The sequence below is a fragment of the Castor canadensis genome, chromosome 9, assembly GCF_047511655.1.
Source record: "Castor canadensis chromosome 9, mCasCan1.hap1v2, whole genome shotgun sequence".
In the NCBI taxonomy this organism is placed as follows: domain Eukaryota; kingdom Metazoa; phylum Chordata; class Mammalia; order Rodentia; family Castoridae; genus Castor; species Castor canadensis.
This window is the reverse complement of record NC_133394.1, coordinates 106,558,148-106,583,073: the sequence shown is the minus strand read 5'-3', so window position 1 is coordinate 106,583,073 and position 24,926 is coordinate 106,558,148. Positions and strand designations below refer to the sequence as shown.

The window sequence follows — 24,926 nt, the reverse complement described above, 5'->3', positions numbered from 1 at the left end:
ATGAAGAGCCTGGTATGCCATGCTTGGGTGTTTGTTTTTTATTCTGAAGAAAAGAGGGGAATATAGTAAAAAGTACGGAGATGCTGGTTACAGTGGGGTGTACTGTAAATGTAGAGGATCACACACAGTCTATGAGATTGATTGGATATTGTGAGGAAGAGAGGAGGAAGAGCTTCAGGAAACCCTCTTAAATGAATTTCTTTTACCAGAAAGCAGATATGATCCTATAGATGATATAATCTTCAATTTCAGGCTTCTGTACAAAGATATTTCCATAAACGCATGATGTTATATATGTCCTTTTCTGTGTATGTGGTCTCTCATTGAGACCACTATTGAAGTTATGATACCCTGTAATTATAAATTATTTACATTTCCATCATAATGTACTTCACCTCAGATGTAGCGAGGTAGAGCTCTGTTACAGTGCATATTGTCTTACACATGAGTATAGTAAAAGGTAGAAGGACAAAGTAGTTTGTTTGTACAATTGTTACTTTGAAAATGTCTTTTGATCTAAAGCACATATGTAACTTTAATCATACTTTCTCTGACTACATCTACATATATTCCATTCCTTTAACCTCTGAAAATGAACAGATTTCTTTATTATTACTACCTATAGGAAAGTATCCTATGAAGTCAAAAATATTGTTAGTGTTTGGAGATAGAAATGGTTTGGAAATTATTCCTAGCTAAATAAATGGTTTTCTGCTTTTATTTCTGTTCACCAAGACAATTTGAATTAAGCTGTGCAGGAATAAAATCTAAGGACATAGTGATATAAGATCATAGTTTATTAATTATTCTTGTAGACAGTGATCTAATGTGAAGGAAGAAAAGTGAATTTTGCAGTGCTAAGAGGCTGTTTTCTGCTGAGTAACATTTCTGCATTGATTCCAACTGACCAAAAGTCCAACTCTTTGAGGCTTAGATGTAGCTGCCTCACTTGATTGCCCATTGTTTTATTTTGTTTGGAGTTCCAAGTTAAAAACTTACCAGAGACAAGTTTTTAAATATCATTTGCCTTCTTTAAGCCTTTATTATTATTTTATTCTTAAGTATTAGTTATGTACCATAGACTTATAACCCATCATTTATGGAGTATCTATACCCTTCTGTGTTATAGATTGTGTTGTCCTTTATTTTATTGCTTTTAAGCATCAGAATAATCACAGATTATACCCACAAATCAACAAAAATAAAGCCTGGAGAGATTTCATACTTTATTTTGTTTCTTATGATACTGTGGGTCCATATGTAGACTTCTGAGTTTAATTCTTGGTCATTTTCATGTCACTAATAATCTCTGAGCTCTCAGCTGTGGATTGTTTTCCCTCAAAATTAGTTTATATTTCAGGTATTGTCATAGCATAAATACTTCCTTTTTCGATTTTGTACAGTTTTCAAATAAAATCTGTCATAATGATATGGTATAAATCCATTTAAAAATAGTAAATACAAACTCAGATCTACAGTAAAATTGTATGTTTTTAATAAAAGAAAATTGTATCCTTAAAAATATTGGAAACCAAAGCTTGACATCAGAGCATTCCTCTAATCTTAAACATCATAAATATATTTCAATTTTTATTGTGAGGTTTTAGTTTTCAGAAAAATTTGTGAACTCTCGTCTTCTAAGAGAAACAATTCTTAAAGAAGAGAATGGCTGTTAATGTTGATATTAATATTTTTTCTCTCAAGGTTGAGACATGAAGTAATGATTTGTGTGATTATTGCATTATAAAATTTTCTAGAATGGTGCATTAGGCATAAATATTTTATTTCATATTTATAGTCTCATAAGTATAAAGCAGAATAATAAAATGAATACAATTGTTTAACCTTATTTGCATTTAATAATAGATAGTTTTCTTTAAAACTTCAAATTGCATTCCCTAAAATATTTATTAATTAATTTTTCTTTTCAATGAAGAAACACCAATTATTTATTATTTATTTTTATTGTTTTATTATTCATATGTGTATACAAGGCTTGGTTCATTTCTCCCCCCTGCCCCCACCCCCTCCCTTACCACCCACTCTGCCCCCTCCCTCTTCCCCCCTACCCCCTCAATACCCAGCAGAAACTATTTTGCCCTTATTTCTAATTTTGTTGTAGAGAGAATATAAGCAATAATAGGAAGGAACAAGGGTTTTTGCTGGTTGAGATAAGGATAACTATACAGGGAGTTGACTCACATTAATTTCCTCTGTTTTTGATCTAACCTTTTCTCTAGTTCCTGCTCCCCTTTTCCTATTGGCCTCAGTTGCTTTTAAGGTATCTGCTTTAGTTTCTCTGCATTAAGGACAACAAATGCTAGCTAATTTTTTAGGTGTCTTACCTATCCTCACCCCTCCCTTGTGTGCTCTCGCTTTTATCATGTGCTCAAAGTCCAATCCCCTTGTTGTGTTTGCCCTTGATCTAATGTCCACATATGAGGGAGAACATACGATTTTTGGTCTTTTGGGCCAGGCTAACCTCACTCAGAATGATGTTCTTCAATTCCATCCATTTACCAGCAAATGATAACATTTCATTCTTCTTCATGGCTGCATAAAATTCCGTTGTGTATAGATACCACATTTTCTTAATCCATTCATCAGTGGTGGGGCATCTTGGCTGTTTCCATAACTTGGCTATTGTGAATAGTGCCGCAATAAACATGGGTGTGCAGGTGCCTCTGGAGTAACCTGTGTCACAGTCTTTTGGGTATATCCCCAAGAGTGGTATTACTTATTATTAAAATAGCAAACCAGAAAATACTTGAATTTACTTCTTCAAGGATTATTCATTCTTTTTAAAAACAGATTATAGTGCCAGATTTTCTCTTCTTTCACTGAAGCCTTAAAATGTTGCTGAATATAAAAGGAATTATTTTATAAGATATTTAATCATTCTGTACATCCTAAAATGCTTCATACCATATACTTTAAAAGTAAAATTATTGTTAATTCTGAAAAAAATTTCAGGTTCCAGGTTTTGTGTTCTTTTTTTACTTCTGTTGACTGTGTTACAAACTTTAAACTATCTTAAATAAGAGGTTCTGTATTAGTCAGCTTTTTATCTATTCAATGAAATAACTGAAGTCACTAACTTATAAAAAGGTTTATTTAACTCTCGGTTTTGGAGGTTCAAAGTGCAAGATTTGATAGCCCCTGGCTTGACCTCTGGTTAGAGAAATGGTGGTGGCATATCAGGGTAGGAGCATATGGAAGAGCAGTCAGATTCCAACCTGGAACAGAGAGAGCCTGAAGCCAGGGTCCCACAGTCTTCTTTGAGGGCACTCCCTCAATGACTCTTAAAGATCCACAACACCACTTATGTTCCTGTGGTTCATTTCTGTAATCCTAGCTACTTGGGAAGCAGAGATCAGGAGGATTGAGGTTTGAGGCTAACCCATGCAAAAAGAAGACCTTATCTCAAAAATACCCAGCACAAAAAAAGGGCTAGCAAAGTGCTAAAATGGTAAAGTGCCTGCCTAGCAAGTGTAAGGCCCTGAGTTCAAGCCAAAAAAAAAAAAAAAAAAAAAAAAAATATATATATATATATATATATATCAACAACTGCCACCCTGGTGACCAAGCTTTTACATCTGGACACTTGGTAGACCTGGTTGCATAATTAATTCATATATGAACTGGAACAAGTGCTTTTTAATAGAGAAGGGCACTTGAAAGAATGGTGTGTCAGATATTGTTGTTTGCCTACCAGCAGCCCATCTAGTACTTCCACCCTCTTCCTTCTCACTACCAAACCTTGATTCATTCACTCTCCTCTAAATGTCAAGGTCTTTAAGAGGAGGCTGGGTGCCCCTCTGGCCCTAAAGTGATGATCCTTTACTAAGTAAAATCAGTCTTGTGGATGTCATTCTCTGGTGTGACGATTTTAGGGCTAGGCATGTTGACATTTTCTAGGCACTGGCTCATTTAGGCCACTGTTCTTTGAAGGGTAGTCTTCTAGTGGCTTATGTGTAGAACAACCTTACTCTTAAAATGAGACACAAGGGAAGGTTTAATTTTTTGTAGTTTGTATTATCATCTCAGGTAACTCTGGATATGTAGTAATCATATTGAGATGCAGAAAAATTCAGGAGAATTTCATAGATTTCAAGATGTGGGAATGACTCTGTTAAGTCATTGAATTAACCTACTTGGAACCAACCCATCTTCCAATTTTTAACATATGAAATGATATAATCCTTTTTTTAAAGCACTTTTATTTGTGTTTGCTAACTTTGCCACCTAAAGCATATAAATAGAAATGGCATCTCATTTCTCTTACAATTATTGCTTCCTGGTGGTACCATAAACTGAAACAGTTGGGATGTAAGATTGAAAGGTATCTCTAAGGCCATGATTGGACTTCATATGACAACCATTCTTAACCATCCCAGTAGAAGTAAGAGGAAAAACATGTCAGAGGAGAAGGGCCCATGAAAATTATTGGTCTTTAATCACTGGCATTTGTGAGCTTTATTTCATGTTTGCTATGGGGGGGCACCATGTCTGTTATATTATATTTGTAAAGTTTGTAGATGTCTAAAATTATATGTGCATAATTTAAAAACTTAATGAGCCATTCAAAAATCTGTGTATGCAGACAGAGCTAGAGATTCTGACTCTAAAGAGTTCAATATCAAACTTTATTTCCCTCTGCATTGTAATCCTACTTTAGAATCTTTTAAATAAAGACCAAGTGCATGCACACATGTACACAGTTACTAATTTTCTTTTTCCTCTTTTTAAATACTTTATTAAAAGCAAATGTGACGTAGTCCCCCATTGCATTTTTCCTAGCTTATCTTATGGTTTACCATTAAGAGTCACTAATGTTAACTTTCTTCTGTATACAATACTAGTAAAATTCCCTTTCCAGTTCTCATTCTCAAGGTATGATTCTGTTTCTACTTGTTTGTTTGTTTTTTTAATCCATATTGGTAGTTTGGACATACCACATATTGACAAGAAGAAAGTATTAACTAAAAGATTCAGTATGGCATCCCTCATGCTAGCCCAATAATGCAGAAAGGAATTCTTGTAGCTCAGAGGATAAAAAAAATGCCTTGTAGCACTTCTTGAAATATAATATGGTAAGTCAGTCTCTGATTTAAAAAAAAAAAAGAGAGAGAAATAACAGAAGTAGTCCTAGAAAACAGATTCAGATATTAATATTCTACTTAACTTAAGAGATGTGGACATTGTCTTCACTTAAGAAAAGTATATGCATATAAACTATATATTAACACATTATAAATATAAAATACATAAATATATAACAAACATATATAAATATAATAAATTATACAGAAATATTTCTCTTTCCTATGTAGGAGAAAATGAGTTGTGTTTGCATTTGCTACACTTTCAAATAATGAATTCAAGCACACACTCCAATCTATTTGGTCAACCATACATGCAAGTAAAGGATGTTCTGCTCCCAAATGTTGCCAGAGTAGATGGTAATAAACTAATACAAATTCGATTCCATTTATTTTTAAAGAAAAACTTTCTCATAATTGTATCTCACCATTGTTGTAGCACTGAACTACTGAAAGATTACAGCTTAGAAATGACTATTACAAAATCAGGACTGAAATGCTTTTCCAAGCAATGTTTGTGAATTTGTTAATTTTAAAGCTCATTTCCACTCATTTTGGCTGCTTATTTTTATGAATTGTATTCATGTATCTGAGATAAGTAACATTTTATTTTTGGAATGGGCTCCATGAATATTGTATGGATGGTGACTGATGATTATGATAATTTGTTCTATCAAATATTGCCCAGAGATTTGTGGAATATTTGTGAATCAGACTTCCATTCAAGATTACTACATCATCAAATGCATTTTTGTATTTTCAGAATATTATTGAGTCAGTTTTAGAAATTCCTAGGAATAAGTTCTCAGGGTTCAAAAACGTTTAGGTACATATTCTGGTAATTAAATCTGAAGAAATTTCTATTTTTAAATTTGCTTCTAAAGAAACATTTTAGTCCATAGGGAAATAATGTCTTTGTATTACACTAAATTTTCAGACTTCGTCTTTGCTGGTCAACTAAATCTTGCTCATTTTCCCACATACAGGAATAAGTTTTGTATACTGATAATTCCACTGTAACCAAACCTAAGACACATAAACAATATCTTTTAGCCAACTTAAACTCAAAATCTTTGCTTATACTGGAAGACTTTATATGGAGTATATACTACATATATATGTAAAAATATGGAGGGCAGCACATCCTTTTAAGGCATATGTGTGTACCATGAGGACAGTAAACACTTCAGCCATGTTCTAATGCAATGACATACATCTCTTGTGGCAGTGGGGGTGGAATCCAGGACCTTGCCCTTGCTAGGCAAGCCCTTTGCCACTTGAGCTGTGCCACCAGTCCTTTTGTTTTTATTTTATTTTTGAGATAGGGTCTTGCTATGTAAAGCAGGCTAGCTTCAAACTTGTGATCCTCCTGCCTCTGCCTTTGGAGTAGCTGGGATTATAGTCATGTACCACTACACCCACTTGCAATTAATATTAATATATATATTAATAACTGGGATTTCAAGGAGATCACCCCAGAAGACTGTTTGCAATATGCTTTTTTACCTAAGTATTTGTAGTGGGCTAAATAGTGGCACTCCCAACAATATCGACATTCTAATATCTGTAACTTGTGAATGTTACCTTATGTGGCTAAAGGGACTTTCGCCCCATTCCTCATGATTGGTGATTTAACCCACAGCCTCTCATTACATAGACATGCACTCTACCACTTGAGCCACAGCCCAGCTCTGAATGCTGATAAGTGATAAAGTTATGGATCTTGAGAAGAACAGATTATTCTGGATTATTCAGGTAGGCCCTAAATGTAATCACAAAGGTCCTTTTAAAAGGTGTAGGACAATCCCTGTGTGGTGGATCATGCCTGCAATCATTCCAGAGACTGAGGCAAGAAATTCTAGGTTTTAGGCCAGCCTGGGCTACACAGTGACTCTGTCTCAAGGAAAAAAAAAATCAGATGTGACTTCAGAAGTAGGGAGGCGAAGGTGTTGTGATATGGGGTCCTAAACCAAGAGAGAGCCTCTAGAGTCTAGAAAAAAGGGAAGAGTTCCTTCCAACATCTTCCATATGGAATCAATATAGCATATTGATTGGAGCCCTATATGGTTCAGTTTGGAACTCGGACCTCCAAAAATGTGAGAGAATAAATTTGCTTGTTGTAGCAAGCAAATTAATAATTTGCTCTTAATTTGTGATAATTTGATGTAGAAACAATGAAAGCAACCACAAAAGCATAGCACAATACTGAGTTTCTATATTCCTTGCCACTTTGTTCATGTTTTCACTTGCTTTTGTCAAATTGTGTTTCTCTAATGTAAAGACATGTTTGTGAAATAGCAAATAAAAGAATATAGAAAATGAAGGAATTGGGATGGCAGAATCACATTGTGAATCACAGAACTTCATTCACATACATCAGCACTGTTTCCTCTAGAAGACTCTGTAGTAGTTAACTTTTCAGAATCAAATTGCTCAAAAATAAAAATACTAAACAAGTGGCTGTATTATTTTTTAACTCTTTTAAAATTCTAAGTGGAAAACATCAGCAAATTGATTTATGAGTTTTATGAACACTGCATGTATAGCTGTATTGTAAGAAGGGGTGAATTTTTAACAATGGGGGATTAATTTGTTCATCTCTGTCCATAGGGGTCCGTTATCACTTGAAATATAGATGATCCAGACGATCCATTTATGATGTACACATTATCATATAGTTGTCTTCCCTTTCCGGTCTTCTAAATCTCAAATGAATGCTGTATCAGCAGGTCTCAGGATGACAGTCAGTGGAAAACAAGGAACCAACTATCTTGAAGGAAAAGGGAATTGCTCTATTGATTGACATTGAGCAAATTGCTGTAGACACCCATACATTTATTTATGATTTCTTTTATTGCTACATTTCCACCTGACAACTGAAACCCCTAAATGATTTTGAGATTTTAAACATTATACTATGATGGAGTCTTTTTCTTTTTTTCATTACAAGATATTTTTAAACATTTTTCTCCTAGAAAATAATGCCTTGTTCTCATATTATTAAAACACTTGAGTTGTTATATGCTAGGTGATAGGAGCTCCTTAGGCATATTACTTGGTTGTGCTTGTTTTATCACATGCTTTTTGTATGGTTGTCATTTAGTGAGTGCTAATGTAAACTGGTAGCCATTATTTGTTAACAAAAAGACTCACAAGTCTCCTTTATTTTTTCACACTGCTATATCCTGTCATTAAAAAAAAAAGTGTTCTTCAGTAAAGTCCTATACATTTATATGAGTGAGGTATCATAAGAAAACTTCCTACACACTCCTGCAAATAGCCTTTTTTTTGTACATACTGACTTTAGAGTGAAAGAGGAATATGTGATTAAAAGGTTTATTAATGGAGGATCCCTGTTGGTTACATTTTCAGTACAGAAATGCAAGAATATTTTACTTAAAATTATTTTAATGGTACCATGTTAGGTCATTGCAGATGGGAAATCAACCAATACCAGCTATTTATCTATCTATCTATCATCTATCATCATCATCATCGATCTATCACTTATCTAATGAGAAATTTTAGGGCTTAGGGTATAGCTAGTGGTAGAGCATCTGCCTATCATGTGCAAGGCCCTGGGTTCAATCCCCAGCACTGAAAAAGAAAAAAAAAGAAAAAAAAAGACTGGGAGCTCTTACTGCTCCTCCTTGCATTGCTATTTTGACTATTTTCAAATCCACGCATGTCCTTGGGCCATTCTCTCCATCTACCAACACTCAGAATATCCCATACTTTATTTTTATTTGCCTTATCTGTAAGTATAATGTAATTAAATGAGACCAAAAAAATAACTGCTATTTTTAAAATCTGGATAATGGAATAGAAGGAGTACGATTTTGTTGAATTTATCAGTAAAGAAGAGACTATAATTTTATATGTAATATTAAGTTTTTTTGGATAGTTGATATGCACATAACCTGAGCAATATCATGTTTACTGTAGGCTACACTATGTTGTGGCAAATAGAAAAAAATCTTACCAAGACATGACATTTCCATATAACAGGTCCCCCTCACCCAGTGGTAGGAATCAAAGCCAGGACCTTGCACTTGCTGGGCAAGCACTTTCCTTCTGAGTTAAATCCCCAGCCCCTCATTATAACACTTCAGTGATTTGGACCCCATACTCCTGTAAACTTTGTTAGAATGAACAGATTAGCAACAAATGATTTTGTATTCTGTCACTAACCCTATAATTAAGGAATGTAACATTTTCAAATAAAGCTACATTGCTTTAAAATTAGTGCTAATAACTAATAGAATTCATCACATCAACTAATATCTGTTAAATAAACTTAGCAATAGATGGAATTATATGTAAGTGGAGCTTTGCATATGGGTTGATCGAAATTTCATACTTTATTTCTTTTGGGAACATTTATCCTATCACTCCTTCTGTTTTATGCCCAGAAATTGATATTTGTGATTGTTGCATGCCAAGTTCTGTTGAAAGACCTGATTATACAGTGCTAATTTGAATTCAGCACCTTTCAGAATTCCTGACCCACACCGTGACTTGATGAACCTTGGGCCACACAGATATTTCACCACTGGTCTTTACCTCATTAGATTCCTGAGACGATGCCAGGGTTGAACAAAATCAGGGTCTAGAGTGACAGTGAAATATATGACTCCTTCTCTAACAAGATAGCTGTATCATGGTTTTCAGCTCATGCTGTGGAATCCAGTGACTGTTTTCTGATACTGAGCATCTAAAAGCATTTAATACCTCCACTCATATTTCCTCTGGGAAAGTGAGGTTAGTACTATTCATCTTTGAAAGAAGTGGCAAATAGTACTAGGTAATAGTGGCAAAATGTAGTCTTACGGCTACAAGGAAAGAAAAGGCACTGAGTTCTCTGATTGATGAGGCTGAAGCCCAAGAATTCAAGTCATCAAAATAAATTGGAGTTATTCTTATTAAAAAAAAAAGTAGCAAGTAAGTTTGCAAATATTTTCCTCCATGCTGTAAATTGTATATTCGCTGAGTAATTATTCTTGCTAAGCAAAGGCAATCCCACCTGCTATTTTTACTTTTAGTGCCTCTACTTTTGTGGCAAAGTCCAAAAACTCATTTTTCTATGTTTTCTTCTAGTTGTTTTACATTTTTATGTTTTCTATTTTAAGTCTAATCCATTTTGAGTTGATCTTTACATACAGTGTGAGAGAAGACTGATTTCATTCACCTGCATGTGGATCCTAGTTTTTCCAGCACCATTTATTGAAGAGACTGTACTTTCTCCATCAAATGTTCACAGTACCTTTACTAAAGATTAATTAACCATGAACATGCAGATATATTGCTGGGCTTTGCATTCTGTTCCACTGTTCTATGTTATCTGTTTAGGGTTCATATCCCAAATATATACAGAAATTAAACAACTCAATAGAAAGAAAACAAACAATCCAATTTTAAAAATTGGTAAAGGACCTGAAAAGTATCTCTTCAAAGATGACAAACAAATGGCTAACAGGTATATGAAAATATGGTCAACTTAATCATCAACGTAAAGTGAACCAAGATGACAAGGATGTTTCATCTCATACTTGTCAAGGATGACTATGATCAAAAAGACACCAGATAAGTGTTGGCAAAGATGTGGAGGAAAGGGAACTCCTGTACATTGTTGGTGGGAATGTAAATTGGTACCACCATTATGGAAAACAGTATGAATCTGATCCACTTGTCTACATATATCCAAAGAAATAAAATAAACATTGTAAAGAGATTATCTGTACTCTCATGTCTATTGCAGCATTATTCAAAATAGCCAAGATAGGGAATTAACTTGAGTGTCTATCAGTAGATGAATGGACACACAAACACAATGGATTATTATCAAGACTTATGAAAGAAGAAAACCTTGTCATTTATGACAACATGGGTAAATCTGGAGGACATTATGGTAAATGAAAGGAATCAGGCAAAAAGACAAATATTTTATGATCTTTCTTCTATGTGGAACATATGGAAGTAAATCCTAGTGGAGCAGAGGTTAGAATGGAAGTTGCCAGTGGCTGGGGAATGGAGGAAATGGGGAGATGCTCCTCAAAGAGTATACAGTTTCAGTGATGCAGGTTGAGTATGTTCTGGAAGTCTAGTGTGCAGAATGGTGGCCAGTTAATGTAATGTATACCTGAAATTTGTTAAGAAAGTAAAAAAGAACTCCAACATAATGGATATGTTAATTAGCTTGATTGTCATAATAATTTCACAGTCTGTATGTATACAATAAAACATCACATTGTATACCCTAAATGTGTACATTTTTATTAGTTGATAAATCTGGAAAAATAAAATCAACTCAAATGAAAAAACTGAAGGACAAATTGGATATATGCTTTCTAAGTTTGAAACACTATCAGATCAAGGGCATTTTTACTATAAATCTCAGATTTGTCCCATGATATTTAAAGGAAAGTAGTTTACATACAAAAATAACTTGACTTCTTATTTTTTTAAATTTATTCTTGGTGGTGTTAGGGACCAAGCCCAAGTCTTCACACAGCTTGGCAAAAAAAAGTTCTACCAGTGAGCTGCTTCTCCACCCCCAGGCATGTCTTGTAGTTGGAGAGTTTTGTTTATTTGTTCATTTGGATTTAATGTTAATCTGTTTTCTCTGGTTTCTACTCTACATCCAAGAGTTTATGTGCTTTTTATTTTTTAGTGGGTCACTGCTTCTCTCACATGTATGCATTTTTTTCTGTAATGAAGTGTTATTAACCCATCCTGAAAAAATTACCAATATTAATGATAATAATGTTGATAAAAACAACAAAAGTTTGCCTTTTGCATATGTAGGATACATACTATTTTTCTCCTAGTGAACTTTCATTCTAAGCCCATCAACTCTGTATAGTAATAAAAGAATTGGCCCCATTGCTTTGTTTGTGAAAATTGAAATTTCAAGAGGACTTTCTCAGAATCTAATATTTGTCAGTGTCACACTCTAATGACACTGACTCCATGCTGGCATGGAGATTGTTTTCACTTAAGTTTCTAATGAAAAAAATACTGAAAATTTTATCATTGTAAACAATCCTTCAGTACTTTTATAAGACTATAATGTTTTTCTCTGTATTAGTGGATTAGGTTGTGTTTGGCTATATTATTGCACCCTTTTTCTCTTACTTTACTGTGGGTTTAAAAATATCTTTAATATAAGTCATGAAGGATACTGAAAATCATTTTTAATTTATATTTATATTAAAAGTAAATAATGAAACATCTGAGCTTAAAGCCCATGAGAACATCAGATTATTTTATTTTCCTCTTTTCATCTGTATTATATTAGAATGACTTAACTTTTGAAAATTTTGAAATAACTATAAAAGTCTTCTTTGTGGATGAATTGTTCAAAAAATCTTTGATTAAATATTGAAGTTAATTTCATTTGATTCACAATAACAAGCATTAGAAAAAAAACTAAGAAGGGACAGAATCTTTAAATCTTGTTTGCAAGATTTAGCTAGTCTTTACACCATCAATATCGTAATGATTATAATGCACCTTACATCAAAAAAATTCAGATTGAATCTGACTTTTCCCTCTGATTTTTAAGAGCATTTCATTATAGAAATTAGTTATAGAATACTAATTTCTTTTGAAAAGTGGATGTTATAATATAGTGCTGTTTGTTGTACAAAAATGATATTGATGACTGTAAATATATTATTGTCATTTTTTTGTTTATATCTGACTTCACTTATACCATCTCATTAATTAGAAAGCATTTTGGCTCATCTTTGATTAGCAATAAGTAAGATACTTATATCTCACAATGGTGACAAATGATTCATTTTTAAAGTTCGTTAAGCAGAATGCATATGTAGGCAAAAATCTCACTGACTAAGGAACAGACACCTAAACAATGAATGACAAGAATGAAAAGCAAGTCTGTGAAGATGGCAAAAGAAGCAAGTTAAGAAGGTGAATATGGGTGATGTGCTTTCTATGTGACAATGAATATAGAATTTTTAAGCCTTTTGAACTCATAATATGAAGAGGACTAAGGTAGAAAGGAGAAAAATAGAGAAGATGAACCAATTTGGAACGCAATACAAATATACCTGGAAATGTCATAATGAAACATTCTATAGATATCTTAAACACACAAATATGTCTTTTTTTTCTCAAACATGGAGAACAGGAGTGTAAATCAGGTCCTGTCTAGAGGGGTTGGTACCCACAGAAGGGGGAAGATACAAGGGAAGGGTGTAGGAGGGTGAATATGGTGGAAATAGTATGTACCCATGTATGAAAATGGAAAAATGAGATCTGTTGAAACTGTTCTAAGAATGGGGACAGAGGGGCTAAAGGAGTATGATAGAAGGGATAAATTTAACGAAGATATATTGAGAACACGTTTGTAAATGTCACAATGTACCCCTGGTACAATAATAATATAATTTTAAAAATTTTAAATTTTAATTTGAGATATCTTTTTCAAATGGATTTTCTTTACTGCCATTTTTAAGAGGTGTGAGTACAATTAAACCTCAAGCTGCCTGTGTGCAGTGAATGTGAGAGATAGCCACCTTTCCATTAAGTGTACGTTTCATCCCAATAATATGAGTAGGATAAACCACTATTGTCCTACAGAAAAATCTACTATGGATAATTTTGTGAACTTAGAATGTTTCTGAACAAAATTTAACAGCAAAAAGGCCACTGAGAACTGAGTATCCTTATCAAACAAGAATTAATTTTATTACATGCATTTCCCCAAAAAATAATTAGACCAAATATGTTTAATCCAAATATCACAAAAATGCTTAAGTTTGTCTTTTTGTTTCATAGTGGTATTTTATAATCTTCTTTAGACCTTTGACGATATTATTTTAAATTATAGGATATTGACATTTTTAAGCTATAATCTGTGGGGATGGTGTCAATATCTGGCTGAACATAAGGAACATGAGACCCAATTCTTGAAAATGTTTTTTCTTATGTAGTTAAAAATATTATATTAATTTATATAAGTAGCATTATAAAGTACATTAAAATATTCATTTTTATATTTAAATATTAAGTTTTTACTGAGTTTTAGGAAAAGTTTTTCAATTGCATTTTATTGCCTTAAAATGAATGTCACTGGGAGTGGGAAGAGGTGAGGAGAGGGTGTAAGAAAGTGAATATGGTGCAAATACTGTGTACACATGAATGTAAACTATCTCTCAAATGGGGAGAAAGGAGGATAAAGGAGAATGGTGGAGGGGCGAATTCATGTATGATGTATTTGATATATTGCAAGAACCTTGGCAAATGCCACAGTGTATTCCTACCCAGCACAATACAGTAAAATAAAATAATATAAAAAAAGAATGTCATTATAATCAGGAAATTTTTTCCACTTGTCTAGTGAAATTGTAGTTATAGTTTCTTCAGTATGTTGTTTGAAATGGGAGTGTGTCTTTCCTGTCAAATAATCCTTCTTACCCATCTTCTCTTTGATAATACCTTATGAACCAGGTTTTTTTGCTTCAGTAATACTTAACTTCTACTCCAAAATCATACTGTATTTAACCAAATCCTCCCCACCCCCCTTCCAGGCAGAACCTGTTCTGTGCTTTTCTCCAGTTCCATTGAAGAGTAGAAATAAGCAATAATAAGAAAGACATAGCATTTTTGCTAGTTGAGATAAGGACAGCTATACAGAGAGATTCTTAGCATTGCTTTGTTATACAAATGTGTTACAACTCCTCCTCCTCCTCCTCCTCCTCCACTTCCTCCTCCTCCTCTCTAACTGATCTTTACATTGGTTCCTGATCCCCTTCTCATGTTGACCTCTATCACTTTAAGGTTTTTGTATTAATTCCTCTGGAGTGGGGACATAAAATGCTCTCATGTTTTGGGTTTTCTATCTAACTCCACACCTCCTGCATATGTTCTCCTTTTGTCATGTAACCCAAGTCCTACAACATTGCTGTATTTGCCCTAGATGTAAAGTCCGCATATGAGGGAGAACATATGATTTTTGGTCTTCTGAGTCTGCTTAACCTTGCTCAGAATGGTGTTCTCCAGTTCCATCCCTTTACTTGCAAATGATAAGACTTTATTCTTCTTCGTGGCTGAGTAAAATTCCATTGTGTATAAATACCACATTTTCTTGATCCATTCATCAGTAGTGGGGCATCTTAGTTGTTTCCATAACTTGGCTATTGTGAATAGCTCTGCAATAAACATGGGTGTGCAGGTGCCTTTGGAGTAACCTGTGTCGCAATCCTTTGGGTATATCCACAGGAGTGGGATTGCATTCCCATTAGCAGTGTATGAGGGTTCCTTTTTCCCCACATTCTCGCCAACACATGTTGTTGGGGGTGTTTTTGATGATGGCTTGAGTAGATTTATTTTTATGTCTAGTTTTTAAAAGTTCATGACAGATGTTTCTTTAATGAGTCTAAATCGCTAAGTCAACCAAAATCTTGTTTAAATCCATATAACTGGAAACAAAGTGTTGATGTAAATAATAATTTAACATTGCAATAAACTTAGTTTTTCTTCATCTCTTTTCTTTTAATTTCAGATGCAATAACAGAACCCAGTGTGCAGTGGTGGCAGGTCCTGATGTTTTTCCAGACCCGTGTCCAGGAACCTACAAATACCTTGAAGTGCAGTATGAATGTGTCCCTTACAGTATGTATATTCATGTACTTTTCTTATAAGAAAAAAGATATTTAGCTCTGCTTTGCATGCATTGACAAAATATGCTCTGAGAAAACCATAAAAGTAATCACATAAATCCAAAAATGAGGAATGAATTTTAATTCTGAGGATCATACACCCTCCCCACCATTGGCAACATTACATACTGCATGCATGTCCCAACAGCATTTAAGTTTGGGGATACATTTTATACATGAATACCTATTTTAAGACTCTTTTCTTAATTCAAAAACTAAATATTTACAAAAAAGGTTAAGGAGATGTGCAATCCTGCATCCCTCCAGGTGTAAGCAAATAGGAAATTTTACACTTGTACATATAATAGCATTGATGTTGAATGTGACATTTGAATGTGATTGGAGCAATTATATCCAAGTTTCATGTGCTGTCAGCCTTTTGAGAATCAGAAATTTATTCATCCAGAGGGAACAGACTGGTAAGAAAATACAAAGCTTATGTGAGCTAAAGAACTCTTCAGAGTATGTTTTTTAAATCCCCAGAAGTTTGTCTTTGCAACCTTTATATCAGATAATATAGGCCAGTGATGTATTTTTTTCTTCAGGAATAATGAAGAATCAAGTAATCTAAAATGGAGCATTTTCTGACTTTTCTACCAAAGGGAGACTCACCATCTCAAAAAAAAAAAAAAGGTTTTTTGATCTAGCTAGTTAATTATTCATGGGATTTCTTAGTGAAAATCACTCAGGAAATCCTATATTCTTGTATTAGATATTCAGCTCATCCCACAGATAGAAACCCCTGGGATCATAAGCAAATCCCAGGTTTCAGCTTCCTCTGATGTCTCAGAAGGAGCGGACTATCTGGGGATCAACAGGTTTCATGTGCCAAGAGATAGTTCTGAATTTTGCCTCATTCATGCACATTACTCATGACCTGGAAGCGTTGCAGACTTCAAAAATAGAGAGAAATTTGGCCAAGAAAAAATAATTGAAATTTAAGAATAATATTGAAAGCAATCAAAAGAAAATTTCATGTTTTGCCTTATAGTGTGATTGGTTGTGAAAGTTTATGTAGTAAAGTTTCATATACTGGTCTTTATTTTGAAAAATTTAAGTGTGTAGGTTTTATTGAAATCTCAATTATATTATCTTTCTTACGTTGTTATTTCTACAGGCTCTTCTAAGAAAAATATAAAGCCCATACTAACAATTTACTGTTCACTACTGATATCTTCAAGAAATAAAATTCACAGGCCATCCTGGCATTTGGACAATTATTCCTGGGTTGCATAATAATGTCTTTGTGGAATATATAGAATCCTGTTTTAGAATGGCATTTTATAAAAATATACAATAAAGTAGACTTCACTTTTAAAGGTAGTTTTAGAAAACTTACTTTCTACTTTGGTTTTCATATTTTGAAACATGAAAGTGGAAATAAAATGTCCAGTTATAGATTTTATCATAATTTTCAAAAAGTAAAAAACTTCACAACTGCCTCTTCAATTTTGAGGATCACTATTCCAAAATGCTCTGCCAAATTTGTTTTGAAATACCATCCACTTAATTCACTTGCTCATACACTTTTGCATAAAAATATCATAGTATACTACATATTTTCTTTTTCATAAATTTTCAGAGATGGGCAAATGGATTCCTTAAGATCCTATATTTGGAGGTTTCTGATAATCCTGAAACTTTACTGACTGCCTTAGAGTTTGTTCCTTATATTATTAAAATTTTTACTGATAGTTCCATTAAATAAGAGTTATAAATTTAGATATACCCATTAGCTACTTTATACATTGGTTTAATTAATAACATAGCTTGATCATGTTTGTTTAAATTATGTTCAGTATGTTTCAGTTAAAAGTGCATTGCGGAATTGGGATTCATTTAAGTTAAAATGGTTTAAAAATAATACAAAAGAAAATGTAAAACAATCATGACTCATTGACAAGTTGGATTGTTTAGTAGAAAGACAAACAGAGGTCAAGTAGCATGATTCCTTACCAAAAAGGCTGGGCTCCTTAGTCCAACTAAACTATTATAATTTTCTAGATCTCACTCTGCTGATTTTCTCTGATCTAGTAATAACTCTTGATTTAGATCAATCTCCCACTATTTTTCTGTTCCTTAAGCATAAAATGCATGAGTTCTCCAGTGTTGAAAAGATTCCCTTACTTAAAAGCCTTGTAATTGACTGGCATTTCATGCTGTTTACTCCACTGATTAAAATGTTCACACTCACTAGTTTCTTCAGTTCCTAATACCCTGGCAGGTGTGAATATCACTGCTTTACTGAAAAAGAATCTGAAGTTTTGGCAGGTTGACACAGGTACCATGTAGAATATAGACTCTAGAGGATGGCAGAACCAAGGTTTTCATCTGCTTCCATTCTTTGCTCTTAAGGACTAGCTGTTTCTCTCCCCATATTTTCATAAGTTATTTTAATCTTGTTCAGTATTTAACTTCATAATCTCCATCAGTATGGCAGTGGGATGTGGTGAACGCAAGTGCTTCAAGAGTCCAGGTCTTTTAGATATTGATTAAGAAGTTTGTGTGCCTTTATTTACAGCAGCTGAATCAGTGAAAACATTTGTTTTTTCAAACACTTCATGAAGTTTTACAGCTTAAACTGGCTATGCCATTAAAATGCTGCCTACAACTTACAATCAGCCTCTTATCTAAGTAGTAAATTAGGAGGTCATTTTTAATTATCTGTATTAATGAAATTCCTGTACTTTGTGAGTTCTTTTTGATTCTTGCTAAGAGACTCCTACTGCATTAATATGCATACTCCAGATTTAGAAATTATTTGTATTTGAAATTTTTTTCATTCAACTATTAAATAAATGAACCCAATAATATTATTATGCTTGTTTTTCAAGAGTAATATCCATTTCCAGTTTGGATCTTAAGACCACAAACCATAGAATATATAGCGCAGTCATAACGATGGCATAATGATGTCTTGATGAATGACAGATCACATGTATGGCTGTGGTCTTGGAAGATCAGTGTGGGACTGAAAAATTTCTCCTGTCTAGTGCCTCTACTGTACCTTTTCAGTGTTTTCATATACAAATGCTATTGTTTTGTTTCAGTTACATACAGTGTTCAGTAAAGAAGCATGCTACAGGTTTATATCCCAGCAGTAATAAATGATGCCATATAAAGGTGTCATAGGTGATACCTCCTAGGTTTGTACAGTTTCCCATTTTGATGTTTGCATAGTGACAAAATCACTTGAGACATTTCTCAGGACATATCACCACTGTTAAGTGACACTTAAGTGTATTTGGTGTTTTTAAATATTTCCTTAATGATATGTACAAATACTATCGATATTTCTTTCTCTATACACATTCTGTATGTGTTTCCTTAGCAATATTGATTTTTAAGGCAATATTATTTTTGTGGGAAAATGCAAAGAAGCAAAAAAAGTTAGGAAAATATGTCTATAATAATGAAGCATATTAGAGGTAATATGGATAAAAATTCAACAAAGTTCTTTGTCTTGTATGAAAGAAGCAAAATATTCAAGGAAGTTTCACAATGCTGGGGATTAAACCCTGTTCCTTGCACATACTAGGTGAGTGCTATACCACTGAGCTATGTCATCAGCCCAACTTTTAATAATTTTTGCACAGAATTTTAGGAATCAGTAAATGGCTACATAATTGAACAATGACAATTTTAGAAAAAAGCTTACCTTGAATGAATCAAACGATATGGTTTTCTTTTGGAACATGTTGGCAAAAAGAAAATAAATTAGTGATTGCAAATGAAGGCAATCTAGATAGACTTCTTTGAGTGTCTTGTACTCATTTTTTCAGAATCACTAAAGCTGTATTTAACATTGTCTAAGTCTTCTTACTTCTGTTCTTATTTTCTTGACTGTTCACAGATACTCCATTTCTAATAAAATTTAGTACAGATGAATCAATACTTGTCTCTGTTCTTGTCATGCCTTAGTTCCATTGTGACTTTTATAGCCTCTGTGTTTTCTTTTGAGGTTTGATTTTCTTCCTTAGTGGATATTTTCTTCCCAGGAAATGACCCAAATATTCAAGAGGTTAAACCTCACCACTTACCAACACCACATCATTGTTCTTCCATCCTCTTCTCCCACCCCCATCACTTCTGACCTGATTTGAGATTGAAATTATAGCATCTTCAAGAACTGCTGCCTTCATTTAGTCAGGTTACAGAGATTTGTGTTGAGAGAAAACAATAAAACAACCAACCACCACCTACTTAGACTATTCTGAGCAAAGAATCTTTACTTTGTATCCTGCTGACAGACAGTGTTTCTTTCAAGGCATACAATTTCACACACATTATGCCCCTCACAGTCTGGCTGTTCTCTTCAGTTCTTTGTCTCTTCCTTTCCAAAACACAAAGCACATATTACTTATTCAACCTTCTCTCATGGTGAATTTTCTTAAGAAATTGAGGGGGGGGAGTACACAATTTGGAGAGCTCCCAGAAATGAGTGTTTGATTAAGCCAGTCTTATAGCACTTAAGACTTTCTCACTATTCACATTAGCTATCTTAATAGTTACACTGGTGATTTACAAAAGAACATGAGAAGTGACTATTACTAGAGAATTAATATTTACAAATGATTACATACATTTTGAGTTTTGTCTTTTTTGCAATAAGAAAATTCATTACACTTTTAGATTAAAACTTTGTCTTTAAGCATTTAAGTTTAAGTAATTAAGTACACTTTGAAACTAATGTTCAAATCCATGCATATTTTTATATGCATATACTTGATTCCTATTATGTTAATAAGTAATAGCATATTTTTAAACTCACTACTGAAATTAATTGATATTTTAATTTTTAAAAAGATAGAAATACCAACATATTTTAATATCCAGTGCCTCAGTGCCTGCCTGACATGCAAGAGACATTCAATAAATATGCACTGAATGATTGAAAAAAAAAATTAGACAAATGGATACTCCAGAATAACTATGCTTATTGTTAAAAGAATGAATGTAAAAAATTATAATCTGCAATACCTTAATAATTCAAAGGAAAGATCTAGTATAAAAAATAAAAATCACATGAATTTTAGTTTCTCTAATTGTTTGGTTCCTCAGGGAATCTACGAGCAAGCATTTTTTTCATATTATATTATTCTTCCATATGCATGCTTATGATATAGCAAGTACCATCTTGTTTAAATATTATTCCCACTGAGAGTGTCAGTTACATAAATTAACTTTTTAGAATGAACTCTATAAAAACAGCAACAGAATTTGTCCTTTCCCATCCTTTCTCTCCCTTACTGTAGTTTCTTTCTTTCCCAAAGTTTCTTACTGTAGTTTCTTCCTGTATCTATAGTATCTTGTACCTAACAATAATCCTTAAAGCTTTTGCAAATAAATCAATAATTTATTAATAGCTAAACTTTGCTTATATGCCAAAAATATTAGATACCCTTAAAAATTGCTGTCATCAGTTTAGAAAACATAGTTATAGAAAATATAGGTAGAGTATATTTTTTTAGATACACTAATTCTAAATCTGTCTTTGGTTTTTTCTATAAACCTGTAGAGGTTTTTGTTTTTGTTTTTTTTTTTTTCTTTCTACTTTGTGAAGCTGCTTCATATGTGCATGAGAAATATTCTCAACTAGATTATACCACTTGCTTGGGAGTCCCTGCTCTTTTATCTTCTTCAGTCGTCCTCTCTTGAGTTCCTAATACATAACACGTACTGGGGGTAAAAAATTAAGGTAAAGATTCTGTCCTCCAGTTCAGTCAGATGGGTCTCAAGGTCCCTCAAGTTACAGTATTGTTAGTTCATCAAAGCAATTAAGCATTCCATATTAGCAATGTGCAAAGAACACTGATCCAAATGTGGCTGGAACTTTGCAGGGAGAGGAATGATGTATTCTGGCCAGCTTTTCTAGAGATGACACTAAGAACTAAGTGCAAAAGAATAAGCAGACTTTCCTGAGAAAAGAGTGATATTTTTTAGCAGAAGGAACAATGTGGGATAATAGTGAATGTAAAACAAAAGCAGTTTTGTAAATGCTTAAAATACAAAAGGAACTGGAAGTGGACCTAGAGATGAGCAAGGTAAAATTCGTAAACTTCTCTCTATTCTGTGACTTCTCTGGAACTCCTTACACTGTGGAGCATGGAGAGGACAATAAACTGTTTCTGAACATAATTAGATGCTAGAGAAATATTTGTTTGCAACCTTCACTAACTTAAATTTTAAAAACAAGAGATTTTATTGGGAAAATGTAAAATACCAGTGTTAACAGTGATGGTACAGTCTGATCAGAAGACTTTCAAATTCTTTGTGACCCACCGGGAACAATTCATGACGGGACACATTGATGTAAAAGGAGTTTATTAAATGTTAGGGAAGGGAAATACAAAGGGGAGCATGGTGGGGCACAGGTGGAGTCTGCTGGCAGAGAAAGTCTGCTTTTCTTTTTCAGGTGATTTAAAACTTACGCTAGTCTATGGGAAGGGAGGAATCAGAAGATTCCCATCCAATAATCAATGATTTCAGAGGGACGTGGTTGATTCCTGGCCAGGTGAGGGTGATCAAGGCCATCCCTGGGCAACTTGCGTATGAGTCCCGAAATTTCCCTACTCTTAGCTTTCCTCACGAGTTCCAGGAATTTAATATATTAGTTCCAAAATCATAGCGGAGAGAATGAAAAACCAGGTCTCCAAAAGGTAACATCGAGTGATCTAGAAAGCAACCCCAAAAGGACAGTGTCATAAAGACTTTGTTCAGATAAATCAGTTCTAAAAATGTTCCCTCTGATCTAATGTCCATAGTGATCTAGCCTCACAAACACCTGTAAGACACACTAAACATAAAGCCTGCACCACTGACCCTGCAGTCCTATGGGAAGCTGTAGGCTTGAGCCTGGTAGGTGCCGCCCCCTTATGTGCAATCTGTGCTAGCTGCTGATTTCCAGCGCGGATTGTGCTGTCCCTGGTTCACTTTAATCATTTAAAATGTCTCCTGATTTCTGAAGATACCATAATTAGCAATTGTTGCTCTATACTTTGACTCTCATAGATGTAAAAGCTTCATAATTCTATCAAAGTTTGTGCCAACTGTCAGTCATTATGCTAACTGCCTATGAACATGACAGTCTCATGGGTAAGGCAGATAGCAACATGAAGCAGTGTATGACATAATAAAATACAGGAAGAAAATAAATATGCTTCTACGGAAGAAAAGAATGAAGATGCCAGTTTATATATAGTATGATAAAAGGCCACTCTAGAGAGACTACTTGAGACCTAAAGAATGAGAATGAATAGTCAGGAGAAACAGCCTTGGAAAAATGGTTCAGAGAGAACAACAGCTCCAAAGACCTCGAGGTGAAGGACTTGGGGAGCTACTAACCAGCAATCAAGACTATTGCTACCACTGGTAATGAAGCACCAATTTCTTTCAAGTTTCTGAGGCTTAATGAGAATTGGAATGTGTTTGCCGAACAAAAATTGATATTCTCTTTTACATATATTTTGCAGTCATTATTACATCATACTACATAACATGAAGGTAAAATTAAATTGACTAAATCAAACAGCAGATGGTACCAGCATGCAGATAGGATCTAATAGAATTATAGCAGATAATAAATCAATAAGTGTACATGTCAATGCTAATTAGTAAGGAAATGAAGTGAATTGAGAGTATCACCAGAGTCAGGAAAATATTTGTTTTAGGAATTTCATTATAAAGTAAGTACAAGTTTGAGGGGCTAGGTTAGCTGTTCTTATTTTGCTCTACTTGAACTATTTAAATTATATACTTCATGCACTCAAAGAAATTTTTATAAGGAGCTTAATTAAGCTGACTAGTGTAAATAAATAAACACATGAGGTTAAATTATTTTGTTTTAAAGTATACTGCATTGGGAAAGATGAATCCAAACATGGGAAGGTCAGGGCTTTAAAAAAATTTTTTTTCCAAAAGTAGTTTTTGCTGAAATTGTCTTATATGAGTTGATTATCACTGAAAATCTGAATGCTTCAAAATCCAAAACTTTTTGAATGCTGAATTAAGTGCAAAATCCCACTTGGGCTCATGTGATGGGTTGCAGTCAAAACACAGACATACTATCAGGCACCGGTGGCTCACATCTATAATCTTAGCTACTCAGGAGGCAGTGATCAGGAGGATCACAGTTTGAAGCCAGCCTGGGCAAATAGTTTGCAAAACCCTATCTTGAAAAAGCCCATCGTAAAAAAGGGCTGGTAGAAAGGTTCAAGGTATAGGCCCTGAGTTGAAGACCCAGAACTGCAAAAAAAAAAAGACAGACTACTAAAAATATTGTACAAAATTATCTCCGGTGTGTGTTTAAGGTATACATGAAACATAAATCAATTTTGTATTTAGACTTGGACCCTATACCTAAGACATCTGCTTATATATATGAAAATATTTTTAAAAAATCCAAAATCCACACACTTCAGATAATATATACTAAACCTATAATACATATGATATTGAGTTAAATCTATGAAGTTAACTGTCTAGATAAAACATTCCTAAATGAATGAAAAAATCAATTAAAACATAGTGAATTAGCATTATTAATGTTCTGTTCCAATTATTAACCTTAAGAAACTAGAAAGATTTGGTTACTTGATTTAGGAAACAAGTCATTCAAATATTTAAATTTAACGTGCTACTATGTTAAAGTGAGTAGCTGGTAAGAGAAATATTATATGTATATTATGTATTTTTAGGAATTTCTCATATAGTAAAATTACATAATTCCTATGAATACTGTAAAACTTTAAGTTGCCTAAATTTTTTCAAAACCCTCCTATAAAATCCAAAGTCAAATAATTAACTATCTACACAAGCTTGTTGAAGTAAGCCAGTGAAGTCCAAGTCCTTATCTCCAAAACCTCTGAATCTGTTACCTGTCAGCTGTGATTAACTGAGGGATAATGAGATGAAGAGAACATCCCAGGTTGTTCAGGTGGATTTAATCTAACCATCAATGTCCTTGTAAGAAGACAAGAGGGTGTATGCTGGAGAGAGGAGATATGACAATAGAAGCAAAGGCTGAAGTGATGAACATTGAAGATGAAAGAAGGAGCCACTGGCTAAGTAGCTGTAGGAGCTGGAGATGACAGTTCTTCCTTAGAGGCTCCAGAATAAACACCACTCTGCTGGAAATTTT

At 33.7% G+C, this 24,926-nt stretch overlaps 1 protein-coding gene across 43 annotated transcripts in view; it reads left to right on the top strand.

Annotated features, from left to right (window-relative positions):
* Nucleotides 1-24,926, top strand: part of Adgrl3 (adhesion G protein-coupled receptor L3) — a 1,316,738-nt gene that overhangs the window by 412,758 nt on the left and 879,054 nt on the right. For all 43 annotated transcript variants that reach the window (XM_074042162.1, XM_074042151.1, XM_074042155.1 and 40 more), the window contains one exon: nt 15,631-15,740. In XM_074042162.1, the coding sequence (XP_073898263.1) occupies nt 15,631-15,740 (110 nt within the window). The remainder of the gene's footprint in view (nt 1-15,630; nt 15,741-24,926) is intronic.